The sequence below is a fragment of the Halictus rubicundus genome, chromosome 7 (assembly GCF_050948215.1).
Source record: "Halictus rubicundus isolate RS-2024b chromosome 7, iyHalRubi1_principal, whole genome shotgun sequence".
NCBI lineage: Eukaryota > Metazoa > Arthropoda > Insecta > Hymenoptera > Halictidae > Halictus > Halictus rubicundus.
In genome coordinates, this window is record NC_135155.1 from 2046873 (window position 1) to 2074252 (window position 27380).

General features: G+C 38.0%; 1 protein-coding gene across 1 annotated transcript in view; it reads left to right on the forward strand.

Annotated features, from left to right (window-relative positions):
* Positions 1–27001, forward strand: part of Sog (chordin short gastrulation) — a 248134-nt gene extending 221133 nt beyond the window's left edge. The window contains exons 6-8 of the mRNA XM_076791136.1: positions 7956–8107; positions 18397–18714; positions 25037–27001. Of these exons, the coding sequence (XP_076647251.1) occupies positions 7956–8107; positions 18397–18714; positions 25037–25231 (665 nt within the window). The 3' untranslated portion in view covers positions 25232–27001. The remainder of the gene's footprint in view (positions 1–7955; positions 8108–18396; positions 18715–25036) is intronic.
* The last annotated feature ends 379 nt before the right edge of the window (positions 27002–27380 follow it).

Genomic DNA, 27380 nt, shown 5'->3' on the forward strand with positions numbered 1-27380 from the left:
ATTAGTCCAAGGTCATTCAAGGTCAAGGACAGAAAAAACGTATAAAACTAAAATATGGAAGCAGAATACCTGTATTTTATAAATGTTCGAAATGATGGCCGTCTGCGTCGATACATTGTTGTAAACGAGTTCTGAAGGAATGTTGAACTCTGATAAGTGTATCCGACGTGATATTCGTACATGCTGTGATGATACGCTGACGCATATCTTCAACTGTTGTTGGAGCATCCGTGTACACGGTCTCTTTTAGCAGACCCCATAAAAAGAAATCCAGTGGATTTAAATCAGGCGAACGTGCTGGCCATGAAACTGTTCCGCCTCGTCCAATCCATCGGTTTGGATATCGAGAATCCAACGTTTCTCTTGCTACTCGTGCATAATGAGCAGTACAACCGTCATGTTGGTACCACATATCGTAGCGATTTTGTAAAGGGACATCTTCTAACAAAATTGGCAGATCTTCTTGCAAAAATTGAGCGTATTTCTGTCCCGTCATCATTCCGTTAACGAAATATGGTCCAATTACTTTGTCGTTCAAAATACCACACCACGCGTTTACGCTCCATTGTCTTTGATGATCAATTTCTCGCAGCCAGTGCGGATTATCCACAGACCAATAATGGGCGTTCCGTAGATTAATTGAGCCATGATTAGTAAATGTTGCTTCGTCCGTAAACAAGACATTAGAAAAAAATGAATGATTTTGAAGCAATCCTCATTGACAAAAGTTAATTCTATTTTGAAAATCATTCCCGTGCAATTCTTGATGGAGCGATATGTGGAACGGATGAAATTTATGTCGGGCCAGAATTCGTATTACGCTACTTTGACTTATGCCTGCTTCCCGGGCAATTTTTCTCGTACTCACGTGAGGATTGACAGCTATAGCTGCTAAAATATTAATTTCATTGTCTTTATTAGTCGTGGGATTCTTCCGTTTGTACTGTCTTGCATGTGCACTTCCAGTACTTCGAAACAACCTGTACGTATTAGTGAAAGTATGTCTAGAAGGAGTGTTTCGCTCGGGGTACCTTTCTTCATAAAGTAGTCGGGCCTGCACTGCATTTTTTCTACATTCACAGTAAATCGTGATCATATCACACTTTTCAGTCATCGAATATAACATAGCGGAATCGCGTTTGGAAACATACTGATAGTAAATAAGAATGCTGAATAACATTGAAGGACCTTAGTATGTTTACTTTAACTACGACCATAGTATGTTTACTATTTCCTACAAGTCTCAACCGTGATAAGCGTATTCTGCTTCCATATTTTAGTTTTATAGGTTTTTTCTGTCGTTGACCTTGAATGACCTTGGACTAATTATAGTCACTGAATTCCTAATGAAAGGGACTATCATTGTAGGTGTTTAAAAAAGGGTGGTTCCATTTAAAAAAGTGAAGGTGACCTTGATATCTCCAAAGAAATGACATAAAAACAAAATTTTTTTTTCATCGTGTCAGCCCCATTGTACCATTCAACTTTGTCCTTACCATATTTTACGTATCTTTAGAAACAACAAAGATATTTGAGGTGCTAACGTTTGGTGACTCACCCTGTATAATCATATCTCGTGGCCGATATGTGTCCCTGTATACAGGTGTAACTAATTCTTATCCTTCTTATCCATTACTTTATCTCTCCCTTTTTCATTTACTATCACTTCTACATATACTAATACCCCTTTCTAACGTTCAGCTTTAAGATTTTAAGAAAACTATCTTTGCTTTTTCACGATTCGATATGTATATCAAATTATGTAAAACTACTAAGAGACCACGATAAAACAATCTAGTTTAGCTATAAAGCTATAAAAAATTAGCTATAGATAATTTTTTAGAAATAGTACTTTAAAGAAGAAGTGCCATTTTTGTATCATTACTGAATGTTGAAGATGAAGAAATAGGGAATGCGTTCTTTCAGTATTCAATTTCTATAATAAGAATTCGTGTTTATTGCTTATTTGAAAATATGAACCATACGAGCATATGTTGAAATAAAAATCATCTTTTCCAACTTGTCTAAACTGAACGTCTTGTTTTCGCTACTATGAGTCAATAGAGAGACGAACAGTGCCTAATATAACTAATTAACAGTATGTAATAAGTTACCTTGAAACGAGTTCCATCAGCGTTATTCTTACAAGATCATGTGGCAATTCTATCACTCTCAGGAACCAGAGCCTGTGAAATAAAAATAAGGAAGGAAGTGACAAGAACGATTATTAAATATGTAGAAACGTGTTTTTTGTCTTTTAGGGGCAATGGGTTTCGAGAAAGTCTACCTAACTTTATCACAAAGTTACACCTAGAGTATCAATGTCCTCGTTCGTTAACAGCTTCAACCGAGTTTATTACATCCTCAGGGAATCTCTCAGCCATCGGATTAATTTTATCACGATTCTCAACGTGTTGTCGGCCCAAGAGATCCTTGTAACTCAGGATAACGAGTGTGACGCAATTAATTATCCTTCCCTTCGACGATCTCGTTCGATAAATCCCGGACCTAATACGAAGCCTAACCGAACCGGTGAATTAAGGGGACGGCCACGTGTCCGTCTGCGGTTTATATTAAATCCGATTACCCGTGATACGCCGCTCGAAAGTAATCGCGCAGACTTAGCTACGCCTATCTGCAGCCGGTTTAAATTAAACGCGACTCCTTATCGGGAATTATGCTATTCGTGTCCACTTGTCGTAAAAAGTCTCTGGAAACAGGGAGAATGTTATAAAATCGCTGTACCTTTCCAGGGCGCATGGCGGAAAACACTGTCAAATCTTAACAGGCATGAACGTTTATTTTTATGCGCTGAATAATAATTCACAAATATCTTGCCAGTTTTTTCTTATTTGACAAAATACTTTTCATTTTGTCGTAATACATATGAATATCAGAATTTATGCATGAAATTCGGTTTTCTTTTTATTTCATCTTTTATTAAAACAGTGATCAATGAATTGACTATTTTTCTGTTTGTGACATGATTATGGCGAATAATCTGTTCCTTCCGACAGTTTGACATATTTTTTACTGGTCATTTGAACATATTTATTACATTATTACTCGAAATATAAGAGAAACTACTGTTCCAACTTCTAATTCCTCCATTGGTACTAATTTTCCACAATTCTTCTACTAATTATATTGAAAGTAGGTAAATAAATGTATGTATAGTTGCCTCGGAAAGTAAGTTCGCGATCGTATTTCGTGGGGAAATAGATATAACTATGTTTAACATTCCGACGGCGATTCCAGGGTCTATGTTGACCCAGAGTATCAAAATCGTCAACTTATTACTCGACGTCCGCTAATGACGTTAAGTGAACGTGTGCTACATTATAGCTGCAAAAATGGCCCACCGTGCGAGGATTAATAATAATGGTATACATATACTGGGTGATACATAGTATGAATACTTGCTGTTCGGTCTCAAGTAGACCGAATGTGAGATGTAAACACGGTCGGCTGCAATAGCCGAGACACTCGACACGACGCGACGGTCCCAAAATTATTGGGTGTCATCGGACATTACTTCGAGACCTCCGCCAGCGAGCCCATTGACAGGGAAATATACAAACATTTAGTTTTCCAGATCGTTTTTCCCATATCCTTCGCACCCAATTCATAGTATAATCTAAACACAGTTTCACCAAAGCGCATCCCTACTCCGACGACCAAACTACACCATCCACTCACCAGTTAAGAATCTTTTAATCACCCCATACAATTTTAAAAACAGTCAATAGAAAGAGATCAGAGCTAACATTATACGAGGGTGGTCTGAAAAGTTTCCGACCTCAACATAAAGATGGCAGTATTCGTCGACAAAAGTACTCGAGCGTGTTTGTGCATGCTTTGACAGGTACTCACAAAAATTTCAGCCATTTCGGACGCTCAGTTATTGTTTAACAGTCGTTTGAGTAATTTGCTCTGAGTGTTTTTGTGAAAATGGAAAAACTCGAGTATCGAGCTGTGATTAAATATTTACTTTGAAAGGCAATACGCCTACGCAAATCAAAGAAGAGTTAGACGCTGTATACGGGAACTCTGCACCATCATTTACCACCGTGAAATTTTGGGCAGCTGAATTTAAACGTGGCCGTACCAGCTTGGATGACGATGATCGTTCGGGACGCCCAAAAACTGCAACCAGTGACGATAACATCGCTAAAATTCACCAAATGGTGCTAGACAACCGTCGAATTAAAGTTAGAGAGATAGAAGAGGCCATGAATATGTCCAAAGAACGTGTTTGTCACATATTGAATAAAGATTTAGGCATGAGAAAGCTGTCTGCGCGTTGGGTGCCGCGTTTGTTCACGTTGGATCAGAAACGTGTTCGAATGAACATTTCGATCGCTCTTTTGGCGCAATTTAGGCGCAATAAATCAGAGTTTTGGCGCCGGCTAATTACTGTTGATGAAACTTGGATACACCATTACACTCCCGAATCAAAAATGCAGTCAAAACAGTGGACTGCTTATGGGGAATCGCCGCCAAAAAAGGCAAAGGCTGTTCCTTCGGCTGGGAAAGTGATGGCGACTGTTTTTGGGGACAGACGTGGAGTTGTCTTTATTGATTATCTTCAAAAAGGGAAAACTATTACAGGAGCATACTACGCATCATTACTTGACAGGCTGAAGGCAGAAATTGCAGAAAAATGGCCTCATTTGCAGAAAAAAAATCTTGTTCCACCAAGATAATGCGCCGTCTCTCACATCAACGATTGCCATGGCAAAAATCCACGAATTACGGTTTGAACTGCTTGATCAACCACCTTACTCACCAGATCTAGTTCCAAGCGACTTCTTTTTGTTCCCCAAGTTAAAAGTTGTACTCGGAGGACAGAGATTTTCATCAAATGAGGAAGCCATCACCTTTGTAAATAGCTATTTTGTAGAGAAAGACGGCAAGTACTATTTGGACGGGCTGGAGAGATGGGCGCATCGTTGGGAGAAGTGTATAGACTTACAAGGAGACTATGTAGAGAAATAAAAATAATTTTGAGGAAAAAATGCCTTATATCTTTGTTAGGTCGGAAACTTTTCAGACCACCCTCGTACACGACACGACACCGAAAATCAGAACACAAAAATCGCTCGCATCGAACACATCTAGCTATCTCGACTATCTTTAACCATCTCGAACCTAAAACTTGTACACTGTTAAGTTTTAAAATATATATCAAAGTGTTTGTTACTCCAAAACGACGAGTTTCATTTCAACTAGGCGTTGTTACTTCGTAACCTCGTCCAAGCTCCGAGTATCGTCGCGAGCAAGCGAAACGGGATTTACGACCCCGCAAAGTTCGGTATACGGACTTGCGATATTTCGGACGCTTCATTTACTTGTATACTTATTTTTCAGCAGTCTGATCAAAACAATAATTTGTTGACATAAATAGCTCGGTACATTTTTTTGTAGAGAGTATCGAGCTGCATCAATTAGAGCATTAAAACAACACGTTTCCATTTTTAAAAAACACATGTCACCTTCATGTGACCTCTACGCGTCCGTCTATGCAGAAACGGTTTACACCAGATCGAGACTCCCTGAAAAGCATTCGCTTCTTATCTAAATTATATTTTTATATAGCATACATGCAGGTAGTATTCGAGTAATTTTTAAGTGAAGATTAAAACCTATATCGCTGAAACATATTTTCGGACGGCACTGTAAGAGGGTTAAACGACATACAATATTATCTCCGTAACTGTCGCAAAGATCTCTACCATAATTGTCAAAATTTTATCCCCACCACTGGAGGATTTTTCTTGGAACATGTCGAGCGGTAAACACGCTCGACAACCGAGCCAGTGTATCGAGTAGAGTATCGGTGGGACTCGCGCGAATTGCAAGCGAGGCAAAAGATTGCAACTTTTCTAATTTTTTATACTTTTGTTTTGTGATTCTTTTATAATCGTACTCATCTAGTTTTTCTAATTAAAAGAAAAACATCAAACACGATATAATTACACGTGTAATATAAGCGATTATAGTATTGGGCGTGAAAGAGGACGGCGAACATAAAAGAAAGAGAGGCAGAGAGTCGCGAAGCGTCGAAACTCAGTTCTCCTCTTTCTTTTTCAATCGCTATTCTTTTCTACGTTCGGTACACTAAATACAAAGAATATAACACCTCTCTAGAACGGTCGCTCGGCAGACCCGACGATACGACAGTTACGGAGATACTACTTGGCTTTTTTCCCGGCCATTTTGTCGTGTCTCTGGCAAATAGAAGTTACTTGTCCCGGTTGCGTGACTCAACCCCGGACACCAGCCTGACGAGGGAATCATTCGCAAGTTCCGGACTAATCGGCCAGACGAATCAGTAGCCGTTTCCATGCGACGTGTTCAAATGATAGAGACATATTACCCGGTCCGGTGGCGGGAAAAACGTCCCGCGCGGAATCAAATTAAGAGAACCCGCTGCTGATCCGTCATTTTCTTTAGATCGTATCGACCGGCCGCGGCGCGTTCACGTTCAGCTGTACCTAATTAAATCCTCTAGTCCTCTTGCTGTTCCGTTCGTCCGACTCTATTTGTCGCGTTATTTATTCCCGTCGCGGCGCGGCGCGACGCGGCGCCTGTCCTTGCTACCGGAGGTAGACCGGTGCAACTCCGCAGAATTAATTTGAGATAAACGCGTGTCTTGCCACCGGTTTCCTGGAAGATTGTACACTGATTCTATCGGACGAGGTTCGTGCGAATCTGTGTCGCTCCCTGCTAACAACGTCCTAGGTATACCACTGTTAACTAACAGTCCGTCCTCCACGTTTGTCTCTCGAGTTTTCGCTGAACGGAGTTGTCTCCTTGACAGCGATCACAGAACGAAGACAATTTTCAAAGGTTTAATCCGATTCAAACGAATCAGACACGGTGGGTGTGTATTTTTATAATGGAGCAACACTGTGATATGCTCGAAAAGAACGTGTTTCTTTTAATTACTTTGGAGACGTTCAAACTTGGTTGAAACTTTGTCGATAGTGTTGTTAAATGTAACAGTGTTTACTCTATATATGTCCCAAATTCCTAGCCGATAAAGGTCCCAAAACTATCCCCACTGCCGTGGGGTATACCCTGTGAAGGGCCCAGAGGCTCAAGAGACCTCGGTCGCCGAGGAGTCTAAGGTCGCGTGGATCAAAAATCAAAGATAGACCCATGTTTTGCACATATATCGAGTAAACACTTTATTTGAGAGTTTCTTTTCCCATAAAATGTACACATTTATCTACCATACACTGCTTCATTTTCTGTGCTAAGTGCTGTACAATTTTGTACTTTTCTATGATGAATAGAAGCACCGTGTTATAAATGAACACACTTCTTTAATCCTTGTATCAATACCGAAAGTATTTTACAACATTGTAGTGTTAAACATCATAGTTTTATTTCGCGGAGGGAAATTAATAGTTCATAGTTATCTAAGAACTATATACTGATATTAAAGAAAGTAGAAATCTACATATAAGAATTCCGCTATTCATTCATTCCGCTATCAACACGAATACAACTCTGAAAAAGAAATTGAAAAGCATTCGGACACACGCGAATCGATATAAGGGTTAAAATATGAAACTGCGAATGAAACACTGATTGGATTAGAACACAATCGAATTAAAGTGTGACATGGAGATAGGTGAAAACTACAGGAGGATTTTTCAGGAAGCTATCATTGAGGAGCCTTGATCTGACACAAAAGGTTGAAACATTTTTGCAATATCCTGTATTGTTCTTATAAATCATCCTCTACTATTTTTATTTTTTTCTAAAGAGTTTTTCGAAAGAAAAAAGACATGATTGACATGTTCGGTTCAATTTATTGTTTTACCTGTTTGCGAAACAAAAATAATGCAATACTTATCCATGCAGTGAATATGAGATCGATTAATAAAATTGTATCTTTACGAAGTGTACAAAAACGATTGATTTCGTGTTATGTTTGCCTCCAGGTCCAGGAATCAACATGAATGCGACAGGGAAGAATGTCAGCTCTATAACAAGAGGTTGTACCCTGGCTAGCCAGTTTCATCTAGCGGGAGCTTCGTGGCATCCTTATCTACCGCCTGTAGGATTTGATACGTGTGCAGTGTGCACTTGCGATGTAAGTTTATGAAGCAATCTCTTGCAATTTTGCTTTTATTTGTGAAATCGATCCAATTACTTTTTCCCCCTTTTTTATACTAACATAACATCCGAGGCTTTTCGACAACTTTTCAAAGTCATCGAAAAGTTGAATGAAATCAAATTGTTTGATTCAAACTTCGATCACGTCCTATCATATTTCCTTTACCTCACTCATTATATATTGTATTTGAAAAACAAAGTTTTAATCCGATTACATAAATCTCATTTATAATTTTGATTCGCACAATAATGTACAAATTCGAAAGAAAGACTGTCGCAAAAGTTTACCTACTGATCAATTTACGGAAGGAACTAGGTCGTATTTATAGTCTCTACTCGATAAATGTCGCAGATATCTAGCTATAATTGTCCCAGAACTAGCCCTACTACCGTGGGGTATACCCCGTGAAGAGCCTCTCGAACTTCGCTGATAGAATAGTACCATCTAGCATTCTAGCCGATAATTGTCCTTGACCAAACCCACGTTTGCGACAATTATGGAGTAGACACTGTATATAGAACAGAAATCGTATTACACGAAAAAAGAAACATTTATGATGCTCTCTTCATGTCGAAATTAATAAAGTAATTACATTGCAAGTTCGCAAGTTTATCCTAGGTAAAATGCGTATATGCCAGAGATGAAGTCCTAACGCAACTATTCGATAGAACCCTGCACGTCTTCACTAAGAAACGATATGCAATTTCTTGAGCATCGAGTGCATTTCATAATGAAGATGACATGAAGATGACAACGCACTTGTCGATTTGTCGCAAATTCTTCAATAATTCCTCATAAAACATGTCATTTTGCAACTTCGCCAGTCTCCGCACAGCCTTGACCTGTTGCTCCCTGCGACTTCTGTTTACACCTCGAAATAAAAAAATCCTCCCAAAAGATAAAGATTTGCGAATGTCGAAGCAATAAAACGAAATGTGCGAGACAGCTTTGTTCGTTATTCTTAAAGACAATTTGTACAAGTGTTTCCGTAACCGAGGGGATCGCTGACATAAATTTGTGCCTTCCAAGAAGGAACAACTTCCAAGAGGACATCATAAATATTGAAAAAAAAACGATACTTTTTCCTTCTACTATAAATCAACAATTGTATGCGTTAGAAGACGTGAGAATTGCGCCTAACAAGCTATTCGAGCAATCACCAATCAAGAAAAACTTAAGAGCCAAGACTCCGTAATTCACGATAAGGTAGAGTGACTAAGTTACCGACAAAAATAGGCGAAAAATGGTTTTACGTGTCTCAACTTCTCGTCCTTATATGAGAATATTTTTTGCTGGGAAATGGCTCATTTCAAAGAGGAAGGTTCAATCTAGCGCGCGCTGGTCATGAGCTGACGAGATTATGCAAATATTTGGTAATATAAGCGTTAGAAGTAGGCCAAAAATTGACGATGTGCATGCCGTGGAATCCAAGCATTTTTATGCCATTGGATGAGTTTTCTGGATGAAATCGAGAGTAGCGCGCACTAGAAAATATCTCCAGCCACAAATTGAGCTATATTTTGTCTTGATTGTCTGCGAAATGCACGTTTCTGGCGTCAGAATTCATGACATCGATAACACAGAGCAAAAAATGTGACAAGTTTAGTCGCAGACTTAAGACTCTGTAAAAGTCACGTGACTACCCTTGGCCCTTAAGGCAAATTTATAATGGCATTGGTGAGAGAAAGTGGGTCCATCCATTTTCTCTTTCTCGTTCTACTCGGTGCTGTTACAACAGCTATTTTTCTCTACAACTTTTCCCTGTCTACATCTACTAAATTTATCCTACCAAAATGAGCATTTCGATTCTCGCGGTTCTATCTGGAATCCGATCTTTGCTTTCGCTCGGCTCCAGCTATGATAATTCTCGAAGTCGATGTGTGTTCCAAGCTCGTGGCAAGACAAGTTTCGAAATCCAGGAATTTGAATAATTTCAGCATAGTTCGAAATCTTCAGCCGAGATAGAGGATTCCGCGCAGAGCCTGGTCACGGTTTCACCCGATTCTTTGTTTACCTCGTTACCATATCGTCCAGGAGAATTTCGTAACGATCCATCGTCGCGATCCCCGCGACACAGATTATAATGACCCCGTGCAAAGGCATTATGAGGCGACGATTGAAAAATTGTCTGGCTAGTTGCGCCAGAAGAATGTGGTTGCACTCTGCCGAGTCATGAAGGAGCTCAACGCAGCGCCGCGACCGATCGCCGATCAGTGACAGGCCTTTCTAAACAGATATTAGTAAATTGTTTGGAGTCGTGGTTGAAACGCGTTGCAACCAGTCATGTCCGTTACTCGAGATAACGCGATCGGTTTTGATCCATTGCTTGTCACTTAAATTACGCTTGACCAGCACGGCGCGCATGAACGCGTGCCACGTTAAAAACGCAGCGCTGCGCCGTTTGAACGTGCTGACGAATAATTGCAGCTCGATCGCTCCAGAGTTTCACCACATTGGTGCCTTACAGGCTGTCGAGTGAAATCTTTAATATCGCAACTTTCATTTGATAGTACAGGATAACAGTGTTTACTCTATACATGTCCCAAATGCCTAGCCAATAAATGTCCCAGAACTATCCCCACTGCCGCGGGGTACAACCAAGAATTTTCGCTGTCCTTTCTTACACTCGGCATGGATCAAAGAATAATGTCTCCTGGCTGGTACATGTACCTGGCTAGACCCGTGTTTTGGACATATATATATAGAGTAAACAAGAATTTGCAAAAATCTATGGTCCGTAGCTAAAGACTTTCCGATGGGTCCTTCAAGAATAATAGCAATTTCAATTATGAAGCAACAAGACTCTCCTAGTAACGCCATCTAATAATTTCGTTTAGGGTTATTATGTAACAATGGACACAGAATTCATGCGTGCATGATTTCTTTTTACAAAATACTTTATATCATGTTTATTTTTTTATAAATTTTATGAATGGTCAGGCTGGATATACTTTTCTTGTAATTAACTACAGGATGTTTCATTTATTTGTTGAAATTTTTAATGAATGCAAGTCTACATTCTTCGTATACATGCTTGATGTGTAATTTACTATTATACACAGATTTTACCAAATTGGAAACAAAGTTATTTCCGAAATCTCTATAAGCTCAAAGTACAATGCACTTATAGTGATGTGTTACAGAATAAAAGCAATTCACTATAAGTTCCGTTTTTCTCACAGATTAAAATTTTATTTGTGATTACCGATGATCCTTACACTTTCATCTGTGTTCTAATGTTAATTATTTGCGAGATGTATGTATATCTTGATTGCTGCACCGATATTATGAAATATTGTATATAGATAATATATGTATTTTTACATATCATCTGCCTTTAAAGAATATAGTTCATAAACCTCTTAAAAAGTAGTATTATTTCTATAAATATTGTGTAGCAAAATAAAGAAGAGATATATAAATGAAATAACATGGATTAATAATAATTATTCTATATTATTATTCTAAACTTCTTTTTGGTACAGCATAATTATTGAAGATCCTATTAATATTGATCTCAAAGAACTAGATTGTCATGAACTATGACTAGAATCTAGGCATGGCTACCGTGAAATTATCGAAAGCGTCTGCCTTGCGGAGGGCAATACTTGCGGGTCCGGCAATGTGAGGTTCGCGGTGTAATTGTCCTAAACATGGTAAGCGTATTGCGAATTGACAAGTATTGAAACGTATTGAAAAGGTTAAACCATGCAACATTGTCCTCTACCATTTTTTTTTCTCTATCATCAGTAACAATTAAGTTATAATTCGACCCAGTCACTTACGCAGGGTACCATTAAGTGGCCGTTTTCAAATAAATACTAACGGAAGGAGACTTTAGACCGAGCCGGAAGATTCTATCGTATACAGTGTTGACATATATCAGCCAGGAGATACTATTCTGTGATCCACGTCGAACAAAAAAAAAAAGACTACGAACGGGGCCGGCGTGACTTTTTGCGGGGCAGGGTTCAAAAATTGTGCGGGGCCTGAATACACATTCAAATCCTACACTTAAATTTTACAACGAGGAATTATTTATTTACAAATGCTGTTACATATTATATATATTTTTTATGAGATGAATATTAAATAATAATACAATCCAATAATAATATCATCTAAATTCCCAATCTCATTCATGTATAGAAAACCAAAAATATTTTGGTGATTTGCATATAATTCGAATCTACTTTTAAAGGATACTAACGCAGTATCTATTATTTTTAAAAAGTAATGTACACAGAAGTATTCTTTGTCGCTGATCGTCGATGATTCATCCTGTCCTTCCTAATCGAATAATTTCCGTTTTTTGCCCCTGTATGGTGATCCGGTGTTATGTCCATTTCTTTTGCAACTTCATTTGCTGCGATCATAGCTTTGCTACATCCTTCATTTCTGTATTCCGCAAAGAATACGTTAAGACCTTTCAGATGATTCGTGGCCAAATCGATTTGCATCTTTTGATTTTGCAATATTTTGCTGGCGATGTTAATTATTGATAATATTTCGTACCAAATGATAAGACTGGCAATAAATTCAAATTCATTTATCTTGCGCGCTATAGACAAAATCTCAATTTTCAATTTATTGTCAGATGCGTTGTTGCCAATTTCGACCAAGGCGTTTCGAAATTGGCGTACTTAAAATCGAATAGCCTTTACACTATCAAAACGGCATTTCCACCTAATTTCTGATAATGGTTTAGGAGTAATTTTTTCAACGTGTTTTTTTAGAACATCCCAACGCGATGTCGATGCTGCAAATATCGTGTAAATCTTTTGTAAAACACCAAAAAAATGTAGTGCTTGGGTTGATGATTTTGCTATATCTCCCAATAACAAATTCAAGTTGTGACTACCGCATGGTACGTAAAACGCTTTAGGATTTACTTAGTATTAACCCTTTCGCTACGGCAGCTCCATCCGCCGAAGTACCGTCACTGAACGGAAACTCTCTCCGGAAATATGTCTTTTACACCGGTGGACATTATTTTCATTTTCAGACTCGGTTACCTCAGTTTCAAACAGAATACTTTTTTTATTCTTTGTACTCATTCTGAAAGGTTCTAAACTATTTTTGTAAATACATTTTCAAAGAAAACCCTAACCTCAAATTCTAATTTTTAAGAGTTAAGAATTATACCTTAAGCCGATGTATTCCTAACTCCTGTAAAAATCGAATATGAAAAATCGTTTACTGTCGAATGAATTCGACAGAATATTTGGTATAAAACAGTAAACGATCGTCTTGATGTAACGAAATTATATTACATTTAACGAAAAATGTTGCCATCGACTATATGTAGATGGCATTTGTATACACGTCATTTGTTCACTTAAGTATTTCCGTCCACGATCTCTATCCCTGCTAGCCATAACGGTTCTTAAAAAACATATTTCTGTGTATAAAATTTTGTCTGTTAAAAAAATGAATAAAATAGCGTGCTAAAAAACATTTTCTGCAAGATAGGATAAACTACATATTTCATTAGTTTGTATATAGTTGAAACATTTCTCTCTTCTTGCTCACTTTATCGAGATTTTAACATTTGGGGCGAAATTAATTTAATAATAATGAATTCAAATTCTCAACTAGTTATATGTATTGGATTTCATTTGTATGACTGCCATATTTTCAGTTTTTTCTGCGACGCGATTTCAGTTAGGGTTGATTTTAACTTAAAAGAGGGGAAATAATTGAAAAAAATACTTACCAGAAATCAAACGTTTTGAAAATGTATGTGTGTATGTGTATGTGTTTATACCACAATATAACTTTGAAAAATATTCGTCGTCTTAAATTTATCGAAACGTAATTATCACAGTCCTTGCCACGCGTCGGGAGATTGACTATCGCACAGCATCGAAGACCGTAGCAATGCAATAGCCTGATGCGTTTTTGTTTAAAACATATGAACCGCAAGACGGCAACTGACACACAACCACTAATAAATGATCAAGCGTTGCTATGCCCAGTTCCTATGCAAGTTCGTAGGAGCTGCGACTCGTCGACAGACTTCCAAAAATTGGGGTGTCTTATCTCTATTTTTATGCAGTTTTTTAAACAAATCCAAGTAATATTTTTTCGCATCCATAATTCGCTTTCAAGAACCAAAAAATTCAACGAAAATACGAAATCTGTAATCATGTATGAATTTTGCAAAAAATTATTGATGTAGTTTAATTTCTCTAAAAAGTACATTTCTCTAAAAGCGTCTGGATTTTTTTATCTAAAGTAGTTTCCAGGATATGAGGACTTTATGGAGTTACACTGAACTTTGATGATTTTTGTCACCCCTTTAAACTGAATCATCGCTACTAAAAAAATGTTTTGCATCTGTTAATGGTATCATCATTCTGTAAAAAGTTAATCAAAATCGGTGTTTTTTAACATGTTAAACGCCACGCCGATGTTACGTGCCATTCTGTTCACGCCACAGTTAGCACTAGAACTACCAAGCCCTAAACGTGACTTAGACTTATCCCTTTATGATAACAGCAAGATTGAATTTGCTCAGGTTTCATACGATTTTTATGGTAATATGTACTCCAAAGAAGAGATTTATTAAAAAATTTCTCGTGAAAACGTTTTCATAGTTTCACTAATCGTGAAAGAAGAAATCATCCACCAGTCATTTTGACTGGTTCGGTAGTTCTAGTGTTAGCCGTCAAGCAGGCCCTACCGGTCTTGGCCCCTCACGGCAATACCTCAATACGGCAATACGGTATACCTCGCGGCAATGAGGATAGTTCTGGGACTTTTATAGGCTAGGCATTGAGGACATATATAGAGTAAACACTGTAGTTATCTGTGATTGAAAATGGTAAGGCTGTAATTAAAATAAAATATGTTTTGCTACACGCGTTTCTAGTCCAAAGTGATTTCTCACTTTCGTACTAAGGTGTGGTGTGAGTACTGTATATCGTTATTTACTGTAACATTGACGGCTTACGGAATATTGTGAATAAAGGCATTGTTTTATTATTTTTTATTTTATTTTATTCACTTACTAGCTATTTTGTGGTCACTTACTGGTACATTTGCTTTGATTATGATACACAGTGGTCCGAAAGCGCCAAAACGTGGCCAAAATAGGAAGGAGTACTTCAATTTAGTTCAAAATTGATACTCATAGGTTTCTCGGGTCGCTGATTATAAATCTGATGTCAAAATTACAAAAAACAAAATGGCGGATTCAATATGGCGGATGCGTAACCAAAAAAATTATTGGACTTTCTTGAAAATTAGTATTCCCATATTTTTCGGGCCGGCGAATATGAATCTGATGTCTAAATTAAAACAAAAATTAAATTTCTTTGAACTAAAAAAATTATTGTTGAAAAAAAATCGTTGTATCAGAAAATTCTATAAGTTGAATCATACAATGCTTATTTAACAAATTTTATTATAACTTCTAAATTTCTCGAGAAAACATGCTTGTAACTAGTACCATGACTACCTGTGCGTCACAAAAATGGATCGCATTACGAAAGGGGCAGCTACTTTTTCAAAATAATGTTAAATAACAGTATCTACTACAAGACTCGACAAGAATCTCCGTGGAATATTGTGGAATATACAACTTTTAGTATACATTTGTAAAATCTGTGCACTAAGTTTTATCGTTCACTTCATACATTCCAAACATTAAATAATATAAATCCAATGTTATTATTATGTATAGTATTTACTTCCAGGAACAGCATCCACCGTACACGCACAAAAAAAATGCAATTTCCGTAAAATTGTAAGCTTGACACCTTTTTTTTCACAACGTAGTTCACTGCACGAAAACTGCGAGACGACTGTATGGGACATTTGTACTCCCACTATTCAGCAGGTATAGATAGTAAGACCTTCTTACCTTCGGTTTCTTATACAGTCATTACCTGAGTATCCAATACGGCAAGAGCCATACCCCTAACGGAAAATTCATTTTTTGCATTTTGGCCACGTTTTGGCGCTTTCGGACCACTATATGACGGTAGAAATAAAAAGCCAACTGTAGGTACATGAGAAAAAAGTTGCAAGGTAAGTCTAAGAATTGTCGTTATATGTTTAACTATGTTCCAAAAGGCAACACATAAATAATTGTAGCATGATCTTACTCTTAACCGGTCACTTACTGGTACATTCACCGTACGTCCTAGTGTTCCTTCTCGAGAATCCTTTCTCGAGAATTTCTCAAGAAATTTTATAATTGATTATTTCTCATTTCTCGAGAAATTTCAGTATTTCTCGAGAAATTTAAATCTAGGGAAATTCTTATGAATCTCATGTATTTTATAACATATAAATTCTTAAATTCTCTTAAATTCTTATTTAAAACTTTAGAAAAACTGAATACTGAATCGAGTAATGAGTTCCTTGTTGTTATTAAAGAAGAAATATCTAAAAGAAGAGACAAGATTGTTGTATCCCTTATAAAATATCTGCATAATCCAGAATCTCTGCAAAAAGATTCAGAAGATACATTTTTTTATTTAACATCCAAGGCAGATATGTATAAAATGGCAAAACAAATTCTAAACAGACTTTTTGGAAAATATAACAATGATTCTTATGAATATAGTGAAAAACTTTCAGATTCTCAAAATGGGGAACTATCACTGGAGAAACAGTTAGAATTAGAAATTGCAGATAGCCTTCAAGAATTTAGTGTCAAGAGTTCAGTGGCAGAAGAAAATAAATTCCGGACTCTAACAAAGGAATTCCAAGTTTTTGAGTCCACTGAAAAAAAGACACCCAATCTTCAGCAACTTTTGGATGTTCTGTATACGATAAAGCCAACATTCACACAAAATGAAAGAAATTTTTCTACGGCTATAGATTTTGTTACAAAAAAAAAGAAGTAGATTGTCTGATTCCAGATTAGACGCATTATGCTTCTTAAGAAGTCATTTCAAAACAAAAGTGTAATGTTTCACTTTATAAAAGTTTCCCAATATACAGGATGGGGCAATAACTATGTCCAGTTTGAATATTGCCGTTATTTGTAATAATATGAAAAAAATGTTATCTAGAAAACTTACACGGTGTAGAGGGGGACATATTGTGACACAAACATTTTCTGCATGGGTGGAGGCATAGATAGAGGAGATTTCAAGGTCAACTCTATTTTTTTAAATGGAATGCTATGTTGTTTTTATCACGATGTGATAGCGAGTGTTGAGACGAATTCAGCGAGTTATCATTGAAGGTCATGCAAGGTCAAATATGGTAGTAAAATAAACTTTATTATATTACGGGAGATGCTCGAATTGATGACTATTTGCGTCAATGCAAAGTTGCAATCTTCGGGTCCCTGCATCACGTGCATGTCTTAACGTTTCTGAACTTATCGGACCGCATTTTATCGATGGAAATCTTACTGGCGAACGATATGAACACTTTATACGAAGTAGATTGGGGACTTTATTAGAAAATGTACCACTAAACGTTCGCCAAATGATGTGGTTACACAGCACGACGGATGTCCAGCACATTATGCTCGGAGAGTAAGAGATGCACTGAACGAACTTTACCCAAATAAATGGATAGGACGTGGTGGATTAGTTTCTTGGCCAGCTCGCTCTCCGGATTTAACACCATTGGATTTTTTTCTCTGGGGAGCATTGAAAAATGCTGTTTATCAAGAAGTACCCACTACACCAGAACATATGAAACAACGGATAATTGCAGCATGTGCTAGAATAAGTTCAGAAACGATTAGACATGCACGTGATGCAGGGATACGAAGATTGCAACTTTGCATTGACGCAACCGGTCACCAATTGGAGCATCTCCTGTAAGGTAATACAGTTTATTTTACTACCATATTTGACCTTGCATGACCTTCAATGATAACTCGCTGAATTCGTCTCAACACTGGCTATCACATCGTGATAACAGAAACATAGCATTCCAACAAACATAGCATAGAAATCTCCACTATACCTCCACCCACGCAGAAAATGTTTGTGTCACAATATGTCCCCCTCTATACCGTGTAAGTTTTCTATATAACATTTTTTCATATTATTACAAATAACGGCAATATTCAAACTGGACATAGTTATTGTCCCACCCTGTATAATAATTCCCAATTTATATCTCGAGAATTCTCGAGAATTCTCGAGAAATGAAAAATGTTGAAAAATCAGGAACACTAGTACGTCCTGTATAAATGAAGTCTCATTTTCGGTACCGGTATTTTTACCTGTGTTATACGATAAAAATTGGTAATTGGTTAGGACTGACCAAGGATCCCATTTATCTTGCAGCCGATTACGTTGGAGGTGAAGTGTCCGCGGGTACAGTGTCCGCCGTTGGACTGCGACGAGAAACTCGCCTTCAGACCGAGCAAGAAAGCCTGCTGCAAACAGTGTCCGGCGACGACGCCCAGCACCGCGACCGTCGCCGGTGACACGTCTCGTCTTCCAAGAGATCAGGCTGCACCATCCACGAGAAGAAACGCCGAGGAGGTCCTGGCTTCCGGTGGCTGCAAGAATCCCCTCGGCACTCCTTACGAGAACGGGATGGAGTGGCATCCCCGCGTCCACTCGCACGGAGAGATGAAATGCGTCAAGTGCAGATGCAAGGTGAGAGCCACTGCCGTCCGGTAACTTTTCTCTTACCTTTTTCCTCCTCTTTTCTTTTTTCTTTTTTCTTTTTGAACCGCTCGATTACACCAGAAGTTTGGAATTTCCGATGCGAGCGCCGGAAAAGTAGCAATTTTCTCGTTCGAACGGACAAACTGAGATCGAATTGTGATCGAAGCTGCGATGTGTTGGGAAACGAGGTAAATGCTGCTTTCGGATTTTGAAACGTCTAAATTTTCAACACGTCCGCTGCGATCACACAAAGTCACCGATCGGTGTGATATTAATCTTTGATCGGGTTTAAGTATTCATTTGTATTGCGGTGTGCTTGAATGAACCGCACTTTCTTGGGATACTTTCAATGCGACAGAATTGAAGTAGTATACCACATACATTTCGATTTTCTAGGTTTCATTAATTAGACTGATTTGATTTTGCGAGCATTTTTGGTGATAGCGAAGAGGAGGAATCCATAAAGTATAAGATATTCATGTTCTAATACTAGAATAGGATTGTGATATTATTAGAAATGTACAAATTAGAATAGAACAATCAATTTTCGCAAGTCCAACCAACGACCATGTATCGTTCTTCGGCACTGAAAGGGTGTTGAATATACCTCTTAAAAAGATAGAGAATTGGGAAGAAAATTGAAAAAAAAATTCAAAATGCAAAGAGTGAAACTAGTCGTAAGTTACAAAACTTTGACCAGAAACGTGTCACTTATGTCGATAGTTCCAGTTCTTCGGGATAGTAATCTCTTTACAAGATACAAGTATCAGAAAATGCCGACGAGAACATCGTTCTTGTAACATAAACAATTATTGAAGAGATATCAGTGAAGAACGAATAAATATCTGACGACTCGCTAATTGAATATATGTGATTAAATCCGAGTCGATCTATGAGGTTCTTAATTAGTTCGAACAACTAATATCTGTGTCGATAATTAAATACAAATACAAATTTAGCATACAAGCAGGTTAAGATTAGAAATAAAAGTACTTTATGATAACTAGTACAACTCTGTAAACAGGTGATTTAAAGCGTCGAGGTAATAAATAACAGTCGTGGAGACATTAATGTATATTGTGCTCGAGAGAAAATATATTATACGATTTCCAGTGCTACAAGTTGCAAGTGTAGGCAATAAAGGCGGAACTTGTAATTTTGCACGTAACAGAAGCGGAAACAGAACGAGTTACAGACGTACGACTTGGCACCTTCTATGTGTTATCATCTGATGAACAACTTCCGGTAGCGATTCTTGTTTGGAGGCGAATCACTATTTGACATACGCCTACTGGAATGCAATTGGGTCTTTAGATCCGATATTATTCAAAAAAAAAAAAAAATGACACATAAACTTGATTACACATTATTTAACCATTTCGTATCTAATTGGGGGATTTTGCAAGCACTTTACACATACACATAATACTTTATTCTGATGGAAGCTTTAGGCAGCATAAATTGGAGCTAAATTAGTTCTCTGCTACTAAACTGTATTTTTACATAGCGAAAATCACATCTCGTAAATCCTTGGTAAAACCTACCGACTTATAATGAAAATTATTCTGAAAAGCGTTTAATTATTAGGTTAATTTGTCGCCTTTTTCTGCGCCAAAGACAAAAACGTTTAACGCGTTTTCTTGCACGTGGGATGCATACTTTCCCATTCGGGCCATTTGGAATTTTCGCCATTAAATGGTACGGAACGTGTTGAAAGGATAATTTGTTGAAATAAAGATTTTTGCTTTGTTCCATATTGCATTTACTCCGCGCCGTTTTCTTCATAATTGTAATTTCTACGGTATCATAAATATTGTAACGCATGTATCATAACCAAGCTGCGTATTTTATGCATTTCGAACAAAAATAGATAAATATAATACAAAACTATGAAGACATTACAAGAATTCAAGAATATCGTCGCATTATTGCTGACTTATTAAAATTATTAAAATAATCATGTTAGAAAATTTTTAACACGTTTCCTACATGCTGAGACCCATTCCGATTGCCATACAATTAGTGATATTGAATATATCAATTTGTTCGTTCTGAAATGAACTAAATTATAATAATAAGTATTAATAATTCTGGTCGTTTGTACGAATGAAATAGTCAAGACTTGTGTGAAACACACAAAACTCATGGCGGCGACAGGGAACGTGTTAATTTGCATAAAGATCCGCAGTGTAACCATAAGCACAATTATCAAAATCGGCCTGGGCATGGAAGGTATTAATGGAGAATATATTTTCTACTTTGCCGAATCTAAAGTCGATCATTGAGATAATAAGATTCTACTTAAGTGACGCTCTCATAAATTAGTTCTTGACCATGTAAATCTACATTTGAATAATGACACTGGCAAGGAAGAAATCGCGATAGCGCGCGGTGGTCAGCGTCACCTCTGGTTCGAGAGGAAAAAAGGAAAAGTGTAGTTTAACGAACGGCTTACGAGGACGAGAAGAAAGGCCGACCGTTAATAATGGATTACCTCTGGCATTGCATAGACATAAAGTGGCCTTCATTGGACACGTACCGTCGAGAACTAGTAGCGCGAGATCGTCACGGTACTTTACCCGGCGTGTGCGACAATTTCCGGTTTACACGATCGCTCTTAACCCCTCATCAGCCGCATTCCACTCGTGCCCGAAGCAACGCGACGACACGATCCAGAGGACGCATCTTTTACTACCTTGTCGAGGTATACCTCGCAGGCGAACCAAAATTTATGATTCTCGGGAAAGGGAACGTCCCTTTATGCGTACTCCGCTATTCAACAATTCTTATTTTCAATTTTGAAATTTCTATTTTTATACAAACACATGGTGGAAGAAAAGTTTGTCACTATATTTCATTTAGTTCATTAGGTTGTTGCGTATGAAATGTCCGATATTTTTAACAGCAACATTAAACAAACGAAACTTTTTGTCTAAATGAACCTTGTTGATCACGATGAGCACCATTATAATTAATATATTATGCCAACGAATTACAAGTTTCTTGATTGTACTATAGCGGAAAGTGATTTTTTTGTCGTACATGTTAATTATTTAAAAGACTGTCATCTCTATTTTTGAGTTTTTTCTAGTGTCGAAGAACAGTGCATCCACTTATCATCACATAATGTTATCTCGTTAATATGTTTACTTCTGTACTCACATAAGAAGAATACATAACAATCACATCGATTAACATTGAAATAAATTTTATTTAAAGTTAAAATTGAATATCCAAATAAAAACTCGAGACAGGGATCCATAGAGATTAGCTTTGTACCTTAAAATTTATAATAAAGCTGTCGAATATAATAGTATTTCTAGATCAAAAAGCATCATTACATTTACATTCTAAAATCAGCCATTTCATATGCATCAACCTAGACTGTAGGCTCCCATACAACGCGACTAAAAAATGGTTTCCGGAGACCATACACAGGGTGTCCCGAAAATGTTGTACTTCCTTGAAAGAGCCGATTCCTGAGATGATTTGAAGTAACTTTTTCCTTTGCAAAAATGTTCTCCGCGCCTTTTTAAAGAGTTATTGACGGAAAACATGCACCACAATCAGAGCGCGGCTACATCGGACGGCTTCCGGTTCGTCGCCAAGTCGCAGTCCGCCCGCTATAGCCGCGCTCTGATTAGTAAAAGGAAACAGTTACTTCGAATGTCCTCGTATAACAATTTTGGGACACCCTGTATGTATACATATACATCTTCTGTGGCAATAAGTGTAGGGTAGGGTGGCTCTTCTTTACTGTTAAAGAAATTTTTGGGGCATCCCACAGGGTTGTTCTAATTAATAAAGCAAAATCTGTGCAAAATAACGGGAAAACATGCCCCCGGGCCCTTAAACATTGAAATAACTAATTAAATGCACATAAAATCGTTCTTCTCGAATGTCTTAGAAAAATATGTTAGACAAAACCTGTAGATCTGGACAGGCTGCGTCTGTTATGTCCTATTACTTTTCTTCGTAAAACAAACGGTTTCTGAAAAAATTAAGAAAAGTGTCAAAACAAAATCAAAACATTTTTTCTGAAATTTGAAAATTGAAGTGTGTTTTCATTATCCTTTATCAATAAACATTAACAAAAAATGTGTATTTTTTTTTAATTTGCGAGACTTACTTCTTTTTAATTGCATATGGGAGCCCGTTTCCCGGTTATCCGATCGAGCTAAAACTTTGCACAGATTTCTTTTATTAATTGGAATCATTCTGGAGGTGCCACAAAAAAAAAATATCGAAAATAAAAGCCACCTTAGTGTACAGTCTGTTTAAACAATTCTCTATACATCTACGGTACGTTTACTGCCACATGAAATACCTGTAAATAGTCTTTGTAAACAATTTTCTTGTAGGTACTGATAAAATGTGAAACTAGACCTTTAGCATATTAGAAAATTGCAGTTACATGTCCAAATGCAATTTTATTCTATTCAGACTTTAGAGAAGTGATGACAAGCCCCTATAAAATGTAGTTCTGTCCTTTTAAACAATATTGGGAACCGTATTGGACTGAGACCAGGAGACCGCTACTAATCCAATAACAAACCTTATTTTTCATTATTTTTTTAGGGGACTTTCACCAATATATTCGTGGCATTTTTTTAATGAAAATTATAAGAAATATTGGCAGTGTATATAGGCAGTGTACCGAAGAATATTATCTTCCAGACGATAATTGTCCCTGGCCAGACCCGTGTTTTGGACATATATCAAGTAGACACTGTATACTCTAAAAAGGATAAGCTAATGAAGCAGGTAGTTTCTGAGAATCAGAATACCCATGATGATGAGGTGAACAAATTAATTAATTTTAAACTTTCCGCTACATAACATTTTAGTCTTGTTTTCACCTACAGAAAATATAAAGTTTGTAAGGAAAACTTGTGTGACATCCTATACACATACATATTAAAAGTCGTACCTATGTATATCTAGTTTTAAGATGTGTTGTAAAAGAGGAGCTTCAATCTTCAATCTATGGTACATTTAGTTACAAACAAATTTTCCAACGTTTTTAGAAATGTCTGAATTTGCAGCATCTTCGACAATAACGCGAGTCATGCAAAAACATTTTAGAAAAAAACGAATGACAGATTGTACAAGTAGTCTTTAAGCTTTAAACCTTAAATACCAGAAAAAAGCCAACAAATTTTCTGAAATCGGACGTTTCGTGTACCAATATTTATTGGAAACTGTAGAAAAGTATTGATAGCTAGTAACGTACGCAATAGTTGAAGGAAAAAATCTTAATGGCTATAACTAAGTGGTTGCGGTCACGATGCGATTGATTTCTTTTGCTACTCGAAGGCGAGCCGATGCTCTGGAAGGGCAAGAAAGTCCCCAGGCGTTTTCGTTTCGCGGTTTCCCATTATTATGCGAAGGCCTCGACGAAAAAACAGTCGCGACTCGACATTGCCGGTTGCACTCGTTAGAATCGGTCGGGTGTTGCAGTCTCATTGCATCGCCTGGACACAACCGCGACGCGCCGAGACCTTTAAGGAGAAAACCTTTAACCGAACTCGTTCGCCCGAGCCGACCATTAAAAGGGTCCACACATGACGATGAAAATGGAACGCGGCCACCGATCGCGTCGAACTCCACCGTCATTGCACCACGAAAAAGTATCGTTTCACCCACAATTCTAAAAAGAAAGAGGGTCAAATTTTCGAATTACCCCTCCCAAACTCTCAAACTTTGGACCCTGTTATACATCAGTTTACTTTTTCATGTACTGAATACGAATATGACTTTCGTTTTAAGCGAAAATTACAGCTTACCGAGATATTTACAAACAACTTGGTTACTACATACCACATTGAACTCTACCTATAAGTGTGCATCTGTGCCACAATCACAGGCATAACCGACCATATCTGTTACAAATAAACAACTGGTTTCGCCTCCCCTCCTGCGTCCCCCTTTCCACAAAACCCAACTCAAACCAAGCCAGCACATATTCGTTTAAGAACCCTGTGAACAAGCAAATATGCTCGGAATTATGTCACGTTTGATCTCATTTTACTCAGTGAAATGTCACAAATATGTTGGTAAAAATTGCAGAAATATTTTATATATTTTAGAAAATAATGAGAAACAAAAAAGTTTTGGCATTGGATTAGTATCGTGGGGATTAATTTTTCACAAATATCGCGCACATCTCTTTTACATATACGGAGGCATTACTGCACTTCCAAAAGGGTAGGACTTACACAACGATAATACTGTATGACGTCACAGGCCATGAAAATCTGAAATCATTGTGATCATGTGTTAAAAGGAAACTTTGCTATTTTTATTGCAGAATGGCGAGGTGAAGTGCGACAGGAAACGGTGTCCGAGGGCGCTCTGCAACTCGATCGTGCACCAGATGAAACGCGGCGAATACGTGGCGGACGCTGATGACTGTTGCACGGTGCAGTGCCGTCGAGCGAGGCGTCATCACCGCAACAATCATCATCCGGCCCGGCACTCCGTGACGCCTCGAGAGCTCAGCTGAGTCCGGCCGTACCAGCCAGACAGCCTCCTTCGAACTCTCCCGGTGTACGGAAACGCTCCTGGGACATGTTTCGTAGTCATCGGATCAGCGACCAGCTCACCGTAGACATCGTCGTAGTCATCGAAGGTGAACAGACTCCACAGAACCGGCTGACGGGAAAACAGCATCTCGGATAACAAATAAACAGTACCGATGATATCCAAAGGACGAAGAAAAAGGAGAAGTCGAATCTCGACATTGAACATTTAGAATTGGACAATGGAAAACCTGGGGGACTGTGCTAATGGCCGAAGCCTCCAATTCGTTGAGTCAAAGGCATTCCAAAAACTGTTTGAAATTGACTAGTAAACTCATCAATTTCGATTGGATAAGAGTAAGTAGCGGTAGCTTCAAGCCTCCAATTGTTTGAGGGAACGACTGCAAGTTAAGAAGGTGATTCCTTGGAAATTCCAATTGTTCTTACGATCGTCTGATAGTCTTTCTAAAGTCTGCTAGCGACGCGTCCAGTTCTGAATCTTCCGAAGACGTTTATTATCGAGGCATGATGGAAGACATCGTTCAATCTGTGCACGTATAACTTGATGAAACATGAGGGTAGGATTCAACTGGGCCGTCTGGTCAAGAGGTACATAAACCTCGATTGGCGTTATGTGGTCGTTCAATTTGAGCAATGACGTCCGCGTCGATGGTTACTAAAAAACCTGTGCTACTCTTCCACGCATTGACTTGCTTCCATTTCGTATAAAGTTCTCAGATTGGTCGGCTGAGCCAAAAAGAAGATCCACTTGACTTGCTGACCATCGTAGATCGACATTCGTAAAAACCTCTACAATGCCGAATCAATACTAGCAGCAATAGACTTTGGAACCCTGTACTAGAATTCTTTTATGCAAAGCCATTTATGCCACTTACAGACGAACCGGTAACTAAAATATGGTCCATTGTTATCTAAATTTCTCTAAACTTTTGAGTAATTGCTGATGATCTAATAGTCACCATGGAGCGGAAAGTGTCAAGGGAAATGGTAGTTGACCAATTCGAAGATCGGATAGCGGATGACGATAATCGACGAAACGAAACTATTCGCCGCGTGATGGAAGAAGAATGCGCAGGATGTCGTAATGATACTAATAATAACAATGTAATAATAATAACACGTACTGGGGGAAGTGAACGTGGATCGTCAGACGCCATTCTTATTGCCGTCAGTCGTTCTGGAGTCTGCAGCACCCACAAGCAGTATACATTCATGAATCAATTGGCTCTCATCAAGGGATAAACGGACCGGAAGCCAACCACCGCTCTCTATTCTCGAGTGACCTGACATGGTACGATAACTGTTCAGGAAGCGAGAAAAATATATCGGGGGAGGGGAAGGGGGTAGAGAAGAAATAAATGATAATCCCAGTGAGAAGAAATACTGAACGAGAGCAAGAGAAAGATGAACAGGAGCATAAGTCGTACGCGGTAAATGCAGAGCCCTACCGTACCCACCAACCTCACCAAGTTACCCAGCAACCAAAGAAGACTGAAGAACCTCCGATGGTGGCATCAGTTGTCATTACGCTAACGTATATTATTAACTCCGAAACTTCTTATTACTACGAGTAACCATATACTGTTTAACGTCATTAACATTATTAATCGTTCACGACAGCGTCATTCGTTTCATCGTACATTCACTCATCGCCATCGTCTCGCCAACATCGTCGTTCTCATTGTCATTGTCGTTGTCTTATTTATATATATATATATATATATATATATATATATATATATATGCATATATGTATGATTATTATTATTATTAATGTTTCTATTACTATTTTAAATAGTATAAATATTACCGTCTACTATCGATACCGTTTAATGGAACTGTCGCGATTGTTGAATCATTAATCTTTGCCACGGACTAGCACAAATGCACCGAATGCAATGATTCTCGTATTTGTATCGCGACACGTCACTGTTACATCTAGAGAAAGTAATCTTTTTGTAATTTATAGGCGTATTTATTGGTAGGTCGTGTAAGTTATTCGTTAGCGACCCCTTTTCTCGGGGACGTTCTCCAACATGGCAGATAGCTTCAGCTGCCGAAGTTAGGGAAAACGAATTTGCATTAATAGAACGTTGGTAGTCGCTATTATTG